General features: G+C 40.3%; 1 protein-coding gene across 1 annotated transcript in view; it reads left to right on the top strand.

Annotated features, from left to right (window-relative positions):
• Positions 1-9565: 9565 nt before the first annotated feature.
• Positions 9566-14548, top strand: part of prrc2b (proline-rich coiled-coil 2B) — a 93101-nt gene continuing 88118 nt past the window's right edge. The window contains 4 exon segments of the mRNA XM_047018074.1: positions 9566-9733; positions 11449-11485; positions 12358-12536; positions 12746-12923. Coding sequence (XP_046874030.1) covers positions 12422-12536; positions 12746-12923 — 293 coding nt within the window. The 5' untranslated portion in view covers positions 9566-9733; positions 11449-11485; positions 12358-12421.

Below are 14548 nucleotides of genomic sequence, written 5' to 3'. Positions count from 1 at the left end.
AATATATTTGCCATCATGTCATGAACGTTTTTACGAAAAATCAAATCTGTTTAAAAATAACGGGAATAAACTATTTTAACAACATTTCATGTATGTGTGACAACGATCTGCTAAACTTGCTACAACAAGGCAGGCAACTCAAGCCATTTCTCCCTGTGCTCATTCAATATAAGTCTATGGCTCATTCAGCTCCATGTAAATCGGCTATTGGCCAATGTGAACTTTTGTACTCGTGCCCTGTTAGTATCCGCAAGCACATTTGCAGGCAACTTTTATTGACGTAGGCAAATCAAACAAAGATGATTGGGGGAGATAGTTTTGTAAATGTTGACTGGAGTTAATAGAATAAAAACGACCGGAAGACACGGGATCCTAACCGTAAATGCAATAAACCACCTACATCCACCGGGGCCGTTGCTTCAAGCCGAGGGGCGAGGAGTGGGGGCTTGTGTAGACTAACTGCCTCGTGGCCATTTTAGAATAGCAGAACAGGCTATTAACTTTTATTTTTTTAATATGTGTGGCGGCCTGCGGAAACCCGTGGATGTCGCGGCCGCTCATTGTAGCCATAAAAGATCGAAAATCGTTTTCTGTCAAAATTGAGATTTTTGATGTTTTGTATTGTTAACACCCTAAACTTAATTGTAATGTACAAAAAGTAGCCTATATGATTACTTGGACATGTCAGCTTGCAAGATTTTCAAGCCATGTCAAATCAAATGCTTAATTTGCCTGCTCTTTTGTGTGCTGCAGCAGCCCATAACAACTGATCAATGAAACAACTTGCAGAGAAGTTATTAACACTATACTTAGGCCGAATCCCAATACTCCCCCTTACCCCTTACCCCTTCCCCTTAGTATTGCGCGTTCCCGTGAGAGCTAGTGGTGTCCCAATACTCTTTTGGAGCTAGGGGAAGGGCTAAGACTAAGGGGTATACACCCCTTAAAACCAAGTTAGATCGGGAGCTTACTTGAAACCTAGGGCTATGTGAAAACTGCGCGACCGGCAACAATGGCGACCAAATCATCCAGAGAGTCCGATAAATGTTATATTATCGGCTTAATTAATTGATAAAAAAATTATGACAGTCTTGTTTTGTGTTATATACAGTCATGAACATATATATTTGCAACCATTTTCCTAATTGAAACGTTTCTAAAAATCGCTAGTTTGGTACGTTAATGTTACAGTTCTGAATTGCACAACAGTCCCGCATTTCTTTGACTAGCATGTCTACAGTTCTAAGTAAACTTCATTAGCAGCGAATTTCGTTTAATATCAGTGCATAACGCTACTTGCTTTGGAGATATCGATACGTGCTAGATGACGTACCTGTAACCAAGTGGCGTCCCATTTCCTAGGGCTATGTAGCCCTTACCCCTTACTTTCGAGGGCCAAGGGGAAGGGGTAAATTAAGGGGAAGGGGTAAGGGTCAGTAGCCTGGCTGCCAGCCCAACTTCTCCCCGCCCCCCAAAAAAATTGGTCGGGAAGTTGGGTCTGGAGGGTCTCGTATTGGGGACCAACTACAGAAAACCAGAATCTGGGCGAACCAATTAAATTGCCAGGGCGGGCTTTATACCAATAGGTGCCAGTAGAGGCACTGTCACGTACCACTAGCTACTGTCATGTGCCAGCGGAGGCACTGACACGTACCACTATATCACTTTATACGATGATGGACAGATGATCAACAGTAACGTAATCACCCACGTCACAAAAGAGCGCTTAAGTTGAATTCGTTTTGAACAAACATGGCTACCGCTGGAGATCTGGGATGTTGTGATTCTGCCATCGAGTCTGTTTTAGAAGACATCGACAGCGCATTCATTTTGAAAGAGGAACAGAGAGACGCAATCAAGGCATTTGTCGATGGAAAATGTTTTTGCCGTCCTTCCTACGGGATTCGGTAAAAGTTTAATTTATCAGCTGGCCCCGATGGAGTTGTAATCCTAAACGGAGAACTTCATATATGCATTGCCCTTTATTGTTTTGCTCAAAAAGGTTGACCGTGTGAACAAGTACTCTCCCTACCCTTAAATTAATTTTACAACACCGGCAAAAATCATTTGTATTCATTCTTCAAGCATACTTCAAGTCTGCTTGTAGTTTAGTTCTGTTGACAACAAGTATGGCTTTCCAGGCTCGTTTGAAACACGCCCTGTAGTCAAAGCCCAACGGAGAGTTCTCAGACTCATATTCTGACTAGAATTATGAGTATGACAACGTCAGGCTAAAGGGTCAGGGGTAAGGAGGAGTATTGGGATTCGGCCTTAAACTGACATTTACATTCACAACGTCATTACGAACAAAAGGATTTTCTCCCATATTATTTTTTGACACAGGTCGACTTTGAAATGTAACTTCAGTTGTAATAAAGATGAGTGAGTGATTTAAACAGATTTGTATCGAGGAGAGTTTGTAGTTTCCAATATGTATAAAACCCAGAAAGTACATTTGCAATCATAGGGTGTCATTTATTGACATGGTTCTTCATATGAAAATAATGAACTATTATTAACAACTGTATTTACTCAAAAGTATCGAAATGCAAATGTAGTAATGTACATACATTGACTTCAGTTATTAAACTTAATTATATACGGCACTAGGAGGCGCTGATAACAACACAACGATGTGCATTAGAGATGTAGGAGAGTCTACAACGGTGGCTCATGTGCACGCTTAAATTCAGTTTCTCGGAATAAAATAATTTGTTACTAATTCATTTTGTGTGTACAAGTCTGCTTTACAGTCACACCATTACACTATATGCAATATAATGTCTAAATTGACTACTTAGTATGCTGAGCTTGTAGTGAGACATCAAAAGTATGGTATGGAGTCTGTTAGCACAAACAGTTTAAGCCCTTCGTTGGGGAACTTGTGAGCGTCAGCATGAGTGATTGTATTAGGCCAACCGTGTCTAGGTAGTAGTCGTCCTTCATGCCAATGCGATTCTTGTAAATGTTTCTGTGGAAAGAAGCTAAATCTTGCCAGTTAAACAGCATTACCTATGGAGGATGCGGGCATCGATCCCGCTACCTCTCGCATGCAAAGCGAGCGCTCTACCATTTCCGCTAAAGCTGGGGAACAATTGCCTGTTTGAGGGGGGAAGAAGGGGGAGAAGGGAGGGGGAAGAAAAAAGGAGGAAAAAGGGAGAAAAAAGGAGGAAAAAGGGAGAAAAAGAGGAAAAAGAGAGAAAAGGGGAAAGTTGAAAGTCCCCATTCATAGTTTAAACATTTTTAACCCGTTACGTTTTAAGACAATTCGGAAAAACACCCGAAATTACGAATTTTACAGTGTTTGGGGAAGACGTAGAATGGAACCAAAGGTCTGGGGTTCGCTTCCCACCTACGGCACCTTTGACTATTTCTAATAAACACACACACTTGAGTCTCCAAGTGTGTATGTTATCAAAATGTAACAATATAAGATATTGCTAATTGCTAATTTAGTGTAATTTGAAAACCATTTGTATCTAGAGTGCATTATTTATATTTTACATGGTTATCTACACTATTTGCCTTTATTTGTATTAACTCCACACAGGAGTACTGTTTTTAGTTAGTTTTAATTAGATCTATCTCTCTATCCATCCATCTATCTATCTCTCAAACTGTGTGGCTTCTGAGCTTTGTGTGCTCTTATCTGAAGCACAGTGTTTTTGGTTTCTGCACTTATCATATCAACACTTGCATGATCCATATATTAAATATTTTAAAACGATGTGCGCAAGCAAGCGTAAAGTTAGTCACTTTTTGCTGCTCTTACTTCTTGCAGACTTGCCGTATTTGGTTAGAAAGAGTAGTGATTGGGAAATAACGACGGACTGACCAACAAATAGTTGATAAATAGAAACATTTATCCACAATTGTAAAATTAGAAATATGAACAACAACAACTAATTTAACTTTTTTTTTTAAATAAAAGTTTATAGCCTGTTCTCCTATTCTAAAATGGCCGCGGGGCAGTTAGTCGACATGACAGTAAACAAAAGCTGCAAGACACCCAATGCTACTGCCACAAGATACTTGCGTACCACTATCAACAGAACAGTGACTGTCATGTACCAGTGGAGGCGCTGTCACGTACCACTAGCTACTGTCATGTACCAGCGGAGGCACTGACACGTACCACTCGCTCCACTGGCACATACCAATAGGTGCCAGTAGAGGCACTGTCACGTACCACTAGCTACTGTCATGTGCCAGCGGAGGCACTGACACGTACCACTCGCTCCACAGGCACATACCACTAGCTACAGGACAGTACAGTTTCGGTTCTAACCGCCTCTCCTCAGCAGAGTGCACACAATATTCTCCAAATACTCTGCAGTCACAGCAGGCCCGTTTTGAGGATTATAATGCTGAACTCAAAAAGTACACGAAAGTTCACATCTGCAAAATCTCACATTCTGGTGTTTTACTGTCCATACTGACTATGATTTTTTTAAATTCAATTATTTTTTTAATCTTATTTCGGTATAAATTAAGGTGTGTTCTTGCTGAATTGTAAACAGTTTTATACCATCAATTACAAGTATACATGAGCAAAACCTGTAATTTAAACAGCATCATACCGCAAATTTTAGTGTGAATATTTTTATGACATTTCACCGTTAATTTTACAAAGTATTATATTTTCCACAGTAAAATGATGTGGTTTGTACATGATATACTGTTTTACAGTCATTTAGTTTTTTTTTACAGTAAATGTTATGAACATTTCTAACAGTGTACGTTAAAGATCCTGTAAAGCAAATTCCATGATTTGCTTCTCAGTACATTATATACGTGTGAAATGAGTTCCTGAAAGCATGTGAAACCCAAATTGGATAACAGTGTACTTGTAAATTACAGACCGATATCAAACCTTCCATTTATTAGTAAAGTACTGGGAAAGATAGTTTCAGTCCAACTAAATTCTTTTTTTGAAGAAAATAACATACTGGAAGTCTCGCAGTCAGGTTTCAGGAAATATTCCAGTACTGAAACTGCTCTCACCAAAATAATTAGCGACCTCAGACTAAACTCTGATACAAATAAAGTCTCTATCCTTATCCTTTTGGATCTCAGTGCAGCATTTGATACCATTGATCACAACATCCTAATCAATAGACTGGAAAAGCTTATTGGGTTCACGGATAGTGTATTGAACTGGATGAAATCATATATCACAGGAAGGAAGTTTTATGTTAGTTTAGGAGACCATAGGTCTAAGAAACATGAGAACTGCTACGGGGTTGCTCAAGGAAGCTGCCTAGGTCCATTTTTTCTCTTTATATGTTACCACTCGGTGACATAATCAGAGAACATAACATGAATTTCCATAGCTATGCGGACAACACACAACTATATATATCCACTGAACCCCACGATGCAACGGCCATCAATTCCATTACCAGCAGCCTGTGGGCAATAAACAAATGGATGAATGATAACTTTCTTAAATTAAATGAAGACAAAACTGAAGTCCTACTATGTGGCCCCAAATCCAAAAAAGAGATGCTTACGAAGAATCTAGGAAGTTTAACCCCCTGGCTTAAACCAGAGGTGACAAGTCTCGGTGTAATCCTGGACTCAGATTTGAATTTCAACTCCCACATTAATAAAGTGACCAAAACTGCTTTCTTTCACCTGAGGAATATAGCAAAGGTATGACCAATCATAAACCAAAATGATGCAGAGAAGTTAATTCATGCTTTTACATCCAGCCGGCTGGACTACTGTAAAGCACTTTTCGCTGGTCTTCCCCAAAAAAACCCTGAAAGACTACAGCTCATTCAAAATTCTGCAGCTACATTATTAACCAAAACTAAAAGGAGAGAACACATTAGTTCTGTCCTAGCTACTTTACACTGGCTCCCTGTTACCTTCAGAATTGACTTCAAGGTCCTATTCCTCACATACAAAGCTCTACACGGACAAGGACCTAGCTACATTGCTAACTCTCTTATAAACTACACACCAGCTAGAACACTGTGATCATCAAATGCAGGCCTATTAGAGGTCGCCGGAAGCAGCCATAAGAAGATTGGTGATGCTGCCTTTGCCAATTACGCCCCAAAACTATGGAACAAATTACCCATAAATATCAGAGAAGCAAATACGCTAGACATTTTTTAAAGACAGCTTAAAACCTACCTTTTTACCAAAGCATTTAACTATTTTTTTTATCTCAGAAGGGCCTTACAACTGGTAGTAGTTATATTATTGTTTTTATAGATTTGCTTTGTATTCCCGCAAAAATTGCAGCTTGTGTTTGACTTGCACTATTGCTTATGTGTTACATTTTATCCATTTTGTTGAGTTATAGTATTTTGTTATTCTGTAGTTTTTATTATTATTATTATAATTTTACTTTATTTTAGTTTTTTATTTTATTTGAATTGAGAAACCACAAAGACTGTGCAAGAGTTCATGTGTTTTGTTATATGTTTGGAAACTGCAAGTGCAGCTCGGATCTAAGACGGATTTGAGAGACCGCAGATAGAGTGCGGCTTGTCTGGGTTGTTATATGTGTGGAAACTGCAAGTGGCAGCTCGGATCTAAGACGGATTCGAGAGACCGCAGATAGAGTGCGGCTTGTCTGGTTTGTTATATGTTTGGAAACTGCACGAGGCAGCTCGGATCCAAGACGGATTTGAGAGACCGCAGATAGAGTGCGGCTTGTCTGGGTTGTTATGTGTGTGGAAACTGCAAGTGGCAGTTCGGATCCAAGACGGATTCGAGAGACCGCAGATAGAGTGCGGCTTTTCTGGGCTGTTATATGTTTGGAAACTGCACGAGGCAGCTCAGATCCAAGACGGATTCGAGAGAAGGCAGATAGAGTGCGGCTTGTCTGGGTTGTTATGTGTGTGGAAACTGCAAGTGGCAGCTCGGGTCTAAGACAGATTCGAGAGACCGCAGATAGAGTGCTGCTTGTCTGGGTTGTTTTATGTGTGGAAACTGCAAGTGGCAGCTCGGATCTAGGACGGATTCGAGAGACCGCAGATAGTGTGGCTGGTGTGGGTTGTTAAATGTTTTAGATCTATTACTTTTATCACTTGTATTATTGTTTATGTTCATTTTACGTAAAGCACCTCGAGCTGCAATTCCTGTATGAAATGTGCTATATAAATAAAGTCTTACTTACTTACTTACTTACTGAAAGCATGTGCAAAGTGCGAAAACTTTGTCGCACTGAAATGTGGAGTTAGACCGTTGAACAGTTTCTCTTCTCTTTTCAGCTCAGGTTTTGTATAGGCGGAGCCAAAACCCGACCGATCTATGTCACAGCGACCTACCTATGTCAGATCACAGATGGTTGCATTCTGTTACTCAGCTGGTACGATGCAAAGACAAAGTAATTAATACATAAAACGGTCAGAGACTGCAGGTAGGTCTGTTCTGATATCTGCAGTTGATTTAGCTATTGTTTCTGTTGTTGCTAAATTCAATCAATTTGAGGGGGTGGAGATTCAGCTCCTTCAGACGACACGCCCCCCCAGTCTCAAGCAGAGAAACTGCTGATTTTCTCACAATTTCAAAGCATAATTTAACATACGTGTTTTTTCTTTTATTCTAATTTGGATATGTAGTTAACAACACATTCTTCTATGGTGTGATGAACTTAAAACTAATTTTCAATTCCACTTCACAGGATCTTTAAGTAGTAGATACTTAGGCCTTTTGTGCAACAGTCTAAGAGATTCCAGGGTTTTCCGCAGCACTTTTCAGTTAAAGGTCACATGACATGCTGTTTTTGGATGCTTTTAAATAGGCCTTAGTGGTTCTGTCAGGCCAAATAGTGTCCTAGGGCCAAATAGTGTCCTACCTGACGTCACAATGCCGTTCCAAAGCAAGGACGCGTCCGTCGCTATGCCGACCTTAAATTCCTGAGATATTTACGCGTGCTAGCAGGAAACTGTCATGGTTGCTATACTGGTTACTAGGTAGGAAGTTTTGTATTTAGGCTTGTGTAAACCAGTTTATTCTACTCTACTATTTAAAGTTTTCACTCGTTTGATAGCTAGTGCGAGCTGGCTAATTGTTTTCGTCAAAATAATTCACTTATTTAGCATCAATTTTAACAGACCGGGAAGGCAACACATATAGTATTCTACCTGCGCGCGTTGCTGTCTCAGGAATGTCGAACGAGTGAAAACTTTAAATAGTAGAGTAGAATAAACTGGTTTAAATAAGCCTAAATACAAAACTTCCTACCTAGTAACCAGTATAGCAACCATGACAGTTTCCTGCTAGCACGCGTAAATATCTCAGGAATTTAAGGTCGGCATAGTCCTTGCTTCGGAACGGCATTGTGACACTATTTGGCCCTAGGACACTATTTGGCCCTAGGACACTATTTGGCCTGACAGTTCCCTATTACTGTATCTGAAGTATCTTTCCCGAAATTCAGCCTTGGTGCATAATTACAGCCACTACAGCAGTCCCTCAATGCGCTTTCCTCAAAGCGCTGTTTCTGTGTCTGTAGCTTTAAATGCTAATGAGGAGGAGAGGGGCGGCAACATGCGCTAATGTTTACAACGGATGTATTGCAATGGCTCGCAGCCCCCGTTGCTGTAAGATGCCTCGAATTGAGCCATTCTCATCTGATCACCCTGGTTTGCAGAGGTGCACACTCAGTCATTTCAATGAGAAAGGCGGATATTGCGAGACAGAACACCAACAGCAGAACTGTTTTCCAAATAACAAAGAAGTGTACAACACTTGCGTTACAGCGTTTGTATTCATACACACTTGATGCCATCTACATTAGCTACAGTAACTCAGCTGGCTCGTAGCCCCGTTGCTGTAAGATGCTTCGAATTTGCCCTTTCTCATCTGATCACCCTGGTTTGCAGAGGTGCACACTAATAATAATTTCAATGGGGGGAAAGGCAGATATCGTGCGCGCCATAACACCAACAGCATAACGGTTATCCAAACAACAAAGAAGTGTACAACACTGGCGCGTTTCAGCGTTTGTATTCACACACATGAACATGCCATCTATCTTTACATTAGCAACAGTAACTCAGCTGTTAGCTGCAGAGCTAATGTTACAGCCACATTCTAAGGGTAGCAAGCTAGGTAACCATATACAGTAAAGCAACAAAATGATATAGCTTTAGTTAACTTCCATGTCCAAGGTTTGTAGCTTGACCAAGGAGATTTAGTCATGATCCAGAATTTAATTTCAGCAAGGCCAGCTTTGTGTTGGCTCAAGTTGAGGAAATAGTAGTGGCTTAAATGTTTATGCGCGCAGACATACAAAACTTTGGGAATTTGTGTCGGCGCATTTCCAGTGAAAATCAAATTAAGATACTGGTTGTGCAGAGACTTGGATGAAGGAACTAAAAAAGTACTTTTGTTTTGATTTGTACATCCAAACACTGAGCAACTGTCATGCTTCGTTCGTTTGCTAGGTTCGGTTAAAGGAATGCCGTTCTTTTTAAGTGTTTTTTTTTTTTTACATTTAGAGATAAACCTGAAGCTTCAGAAAATATATTTAAGATTTTCGAGGGCGTCGCGATTCAGTTTGATACGTCACATCCGTATACAGCCACCGTCAAGTCGACTAAAGCAAGTACTTTCATTTTCAGGCCGGGTAGGTCTTGCAACAACAGTAGTCAACGGGAAAATAGATATCAAATCGGCAGAACAATCCCAATCCATCTGTTGAAATAAATTGTCTTTGTAGAAATAAATCACAATAATAAGTCAGAACAAAGAGTAAGACATACATCTGGTAAGCTATGGATATTTATTTTTTATTTAGCAGATACTCATCTAACTGCCCTGTTTTATTGTTGCTTTGTTCTGAGTAGCAGCCATTTTTAATCGCCTTGTCTTACATATTTAGCCTTCTTCATAGGTTTTGCTAGTTGAAATGCTCTTTATGGCTTTAAGCAGTATTTCCTGTATAGTACACTCGCGACGTCATAGACTAGTGCTTACAGAATTGCGAAGTGCGACTAAATCCCAAATTCAATATCTAGCTCTGTATTTTAGAATTTCAGACCAACTTCAGCTGTGCCATTGCTAGCTAGGTAGCAGGTTGTCTTAGAGCCACTATGTTGTTACCAACCTTGTGTAGCTAGGCTAGCCTTTTTAGCCATAATCAAGCTTGCGAAATTAAGTGTCCGTGAGTATCATTTTAATACGGCAGTGTGATTTAAGAGTATATAAAACATATATATATATTATTGTTATTTTAACAATTTTTTGTTTGATAGACTATTCCTTGACATAAACAATGCAATGTTTACCTAACCAGTTGAATCACAGAGTCTATGCAGGCTAGCATAGCTAGCCCCTTTGTAGCTCTCTAGTACTGCTGTAGAGTAACAGCTAGCCTTAGCACTCAGGCCTTTGTGCTTTCAGTGTCAAAAGCTAAGCACATCCTACGTTTACCTGCACCAATCTTATTTTGCACATGTGTTGTAACCGTTTTATGTTTGAGTATGACTTCAAGTAATATTTAACTAAACGTTTTCCATATTCATTTTCACTCATCTTGCGCAACACGGAAGACTCGGTACTTGATCAGCTACCGTGTAGACAACAAGTAGCTAGCTACTACACTAGCTAATGCATTGACGGACCTGGTTTTGTGATTAAAATGACAGGACAAGAAAGAGCAAATTCCTGTACATAAACGTTACATTTCTATTCGCATAACGTAAGTCTAGTCAATTAGCCGTGTGTGTGTGTGTGTGTGTGTGTGTGTGTGTGTGTGTGTGTGTGTGTGTGTGTGTGTGTGTGTGTGTGTGTGTGTGTGTGTGTGTGTGTGTGTGTGTGTGTGTGTGGTGGGGGGGGGGGGGGGGGGGGGGGGGGGGGGAAACTTCTGTTTCTGTAGCAGTGTAGCTCTCCCTACCAGAAAGTTAGCTATCAATGCAATATAGCCAGATGGTTTTGTAAATACATAAATGGCCTACTCTACTGTACTTAATTGTGCACTGACTAAAAACTAGGCTAACCACGTCAACGCATCAAACTACTCACACATTTGCTAAGACTACTATTATTATAGTATGCTTGACGGTTATGGCGATGGAAGGTAGGCTACTCTAGCTAACATGGCACGGTAACCATTTTAAACGGTTATCGTCTTGCATTTAGGCCTGCAATAAAAATGACCGCTATGAGCACATCTGGAAACGTTTAAGGTTGGATAGCAACGGTTGAAAGGCCTTGCATGTTGTATTGCAAGTACAGTAGTTGCAGTCTGTTTAGGAACCACGGACCGGATTTTCTTCAAATCCAGTAGAATGACGCAGTCTTTGTGGACATACATCTTTGTCAGTCACCATTTCGATTCTTGCTGCTCAGCAAGTTGACATGTTTGGCAACCAATTTATAGCTCAGCTATGTTAAGTTTCTACCTTTCATTAGACCACAAAGGCTCTTATGGCTGCGCAGTCAGATTATAAGCGTTATAACAATGAAGCTTTTGAATTACAGCCCAATCACCGAACTAGGCCTATAACAGCTTCAGAGGGTAAGCAGTTTTTAAATCCATGAATTACACTGAAATACACACTGGTAGTTTATTTACTGGTAGCATACACAAACACCCACATAGTCGGGAAACTGTTTCCCCTTAATTTAGCCCTGCAACTTTTTCCCAGTGCTTTTATCTTCAGTTGCCTGCAGGTAACTTCTTTTCATGTTAGCTTAGTGCATGTGACAGAATATTAGCAACTTTTCTAGTTAACTCAACATGACCAAATGGGACAGACTTTTAAAATGAGTATTTATTATTTTTACTCTTGCATGTAGGCTATTGCACAGCAATGCAGGAAGAAACTGGAAATATGCATAGTGGATAGCCCAGTTACTTTTAAGTTCTTGCCTAAATGTATGGTGCCGTGGCCTTCCTGTGGCTGTCAGCAATCTTGAAGTAGAGTAAGATACCGAGGAGTATTTGCACCAACTAACTCTTGTGTCCTGTCTGAGTCAGTTTTACCACCTCTGGCAGTTCTTCATGGTCGGCCCTAATAGTGGCTTTAAACTCCTGTTGTCAGTGGTGGATAGTATCCAAAATTACCTTTGTTAATGTTGTCTCCTCTTTTTTAATAGTCTTTGTGTGTGTTTTGGGTTGGTGCGTCTGGATTTTTATCAATGTTCTGTCTTGTTTAAGTGCCTGAGCTTGTTGTTTCTTTTTCTTTTTTGCGCTGCTTGAAGTAAATGGTCTGCAAGCACTGTATTTCAGATATGTGTGGAGTTAAACCACATTCGACTGTAAAAATTAGTGCCAATCTTTAGTTGGAACATTCAGTCAACATCAACATGTTTAAATCTCCTTCTCACTGTTAATTTGAATATTACAACATTATTTTGTCTAGAATTATGTGGTTTGTTTGAACTCAGACACAGAAGGCACAAGGGAAGAGGCGCAAAGAAAAACTTCCATACTCGATGACATTACATCGCAATGTCCGATCGTTTGGGGCAAATAACCAAGTCCAAGGATGGGAAAAGCAAGTATTCCTCACTCAGCCTATTTGATAAGTACAAGGGAAAGTCTATAGAAACTCAAAAAAACACAGGTAAGACCCAAACTCTAACATAAGTTTTCATGCTTTTTGCTACTATCTATGGGCATGGGATTGAAAAGGGGTTGGGTGCTATGCCTTTTACACAAAATACTTTTACTTGCCCATGTTTTCATTTAATGTCTCCATCTCTCTGCCACTCTTGTTTCTTATCGGTTGTCCATCCCCTGTTTACATTTCTCACCCCTTCTTACATCTCCCAGTAGTTCCACGACATGGCTTACAGAGTCTTGGCAAAGTGGCCGCAGCCCGGCGCATGCCCCCACCTGCTCACCTGCCGAGTCTGAAGTCAGAGAACAAAGGAAACGATCCCAACGTGATAATCGTTCCCAAAGACGGAACAGGATGGGCAAACAAGCAGGAACATCCCGATCAAAAGAGGTGGGCTATAGTCTGTCTGATGGTACCTGAAAGATTGTCAATTTCCAGAGATAGAGGCAAAATGTGGAGGAATGGTGGGTAGAGTTAAAATGTGAAGTTATGCTGAAGTAGTGTTAGTTTAGATAACACTACCTCTTCAATATGAACAACAAAAGGTGTGTGAGTGTTTACGGGTGTCTTAAAGCCAGGGGGTGTTCCATCAACGTCGCTAACGCGAATAAGTCTCACTTGGGTAAACGTCAACTTAGACTTAAGTCTCAAGCCGTTCCACTAAAGTTCCGTTTCACTAACAGGCAACGATAATTCAAGCTAGACCTCAATAAGCTTAGACTGTGCAGCCCAGATCAGGCGATCGTCAAAAAATTTTTTTTTTGAGTTGTCCCCAAAAAGGGCAATGTTGCCGCAATTAACAGGGCAAGGGAGACAACTTGTCAAACCATTGCTAAATTCTGAGCTTTAAGATAAAATGGAAAGATAACCATGACTAAAATAGGGATTCACTAGAATGACTATTGCACAGATCCACTTTTTAGATTAGAAGGTGACCCAAACTGCACACTTTGTTTGGCAAAACAGTCATTTAAAATTGCTCAGCAAGACTATCATTATTATTAGTACAAGTATTTCCAATTAACATAGTCTGCCTCCACAGATCCAGAGGGGGCTTGGACAGTGACCGACTGTGGCTGTGCCAAGTGTTGTCACAGCCTCACTTTGGGAAAGCATGCCCTACTGGGACCATTGGGGGAGACTGTTGGGCACAGCATCTAATTGTCTTCTTTGGAAAGGGCAACATTTGGGACACTGTCATGTAGGGGCAGCATAAAGGGCACTTCATAACAGCACCCTTTTCCATTGGAAGTAAGGGCATGGGAACAGTCCAATTTAGGCCATTATAAGGGCACCTTATAGGGTACTGCATCACATTTTCAAGTGATTTCAAGTGAGTCCTTTTTTTATTATAAAGGAACTCATTAAGAATTTTTTTTTCATTTATAGAGGGCACAATGTCATTTATTGCGTGGGCCATCCTGGGCACTCAAGAATATTTCACAATGTGAATGGCAGACAGTAGGGCACTTGGTGTAATTTTTGCCACTCAAAGGCATTTTAGAAACACTTTCAACCATGGGGCACCAGGCAGTCACCCCCTGTGTCCAATGGGCCTGGAGACACTCATGGGGACAGTATATTGCACCTATAACATTGGGGAAGCCGAGGAGAGGTAATATTGTCAACATATAGGCTACTTTAAACAATGAAAATACTTTATACAATTGAATAAAAAGTCTCCTTGATTCTTTGTGTTTCAAGATTCAATTTTCAATATTCAGGTACTGCTTTGGAGCAAGGTATACCCTTCATATTTCCTGGCATAGAACGTCCCACATGCAAAGACATAGACAGATGCAGACAGACTGAACGGTGTCAAGGCTTGGCTACAGTGGGTTTGCTTCCTTGTGTGTGATTCTAGCAGACTACATAGTCTAGGCCTACCTACATGGACTGCAGTCTACCACCCTCCTTTCTACTATTATAGTCTACTCTCTCTATTATATATATATATATATATATATATGTTTTTTTTTTTTAGAATGACAATTAAATCTATAGTTCCGAACCTT

The sequence above is a fragment of the Hypomesus transpacificus genome, unplaced genomic scaffold, assembly GCF_021917145.1.
Source record: "Hypomesus transpacificus isolate Combined female unplaced genomic scaffold, fHypTra1 scaffold_89, whole genome shotgun sequence".
Lineage (NCBI taxonomy): Eukaryota > Metazoa > Chordata > Actinopteri > Osmeriformes > Osmeridae > Hypomesus > Hypomesus transpacificus.
The sequence above is the reverse complement of the archived record's forward strand: the minus strand, read 5'-3'. Positions and strand labels throughout refer to the sequence as shown.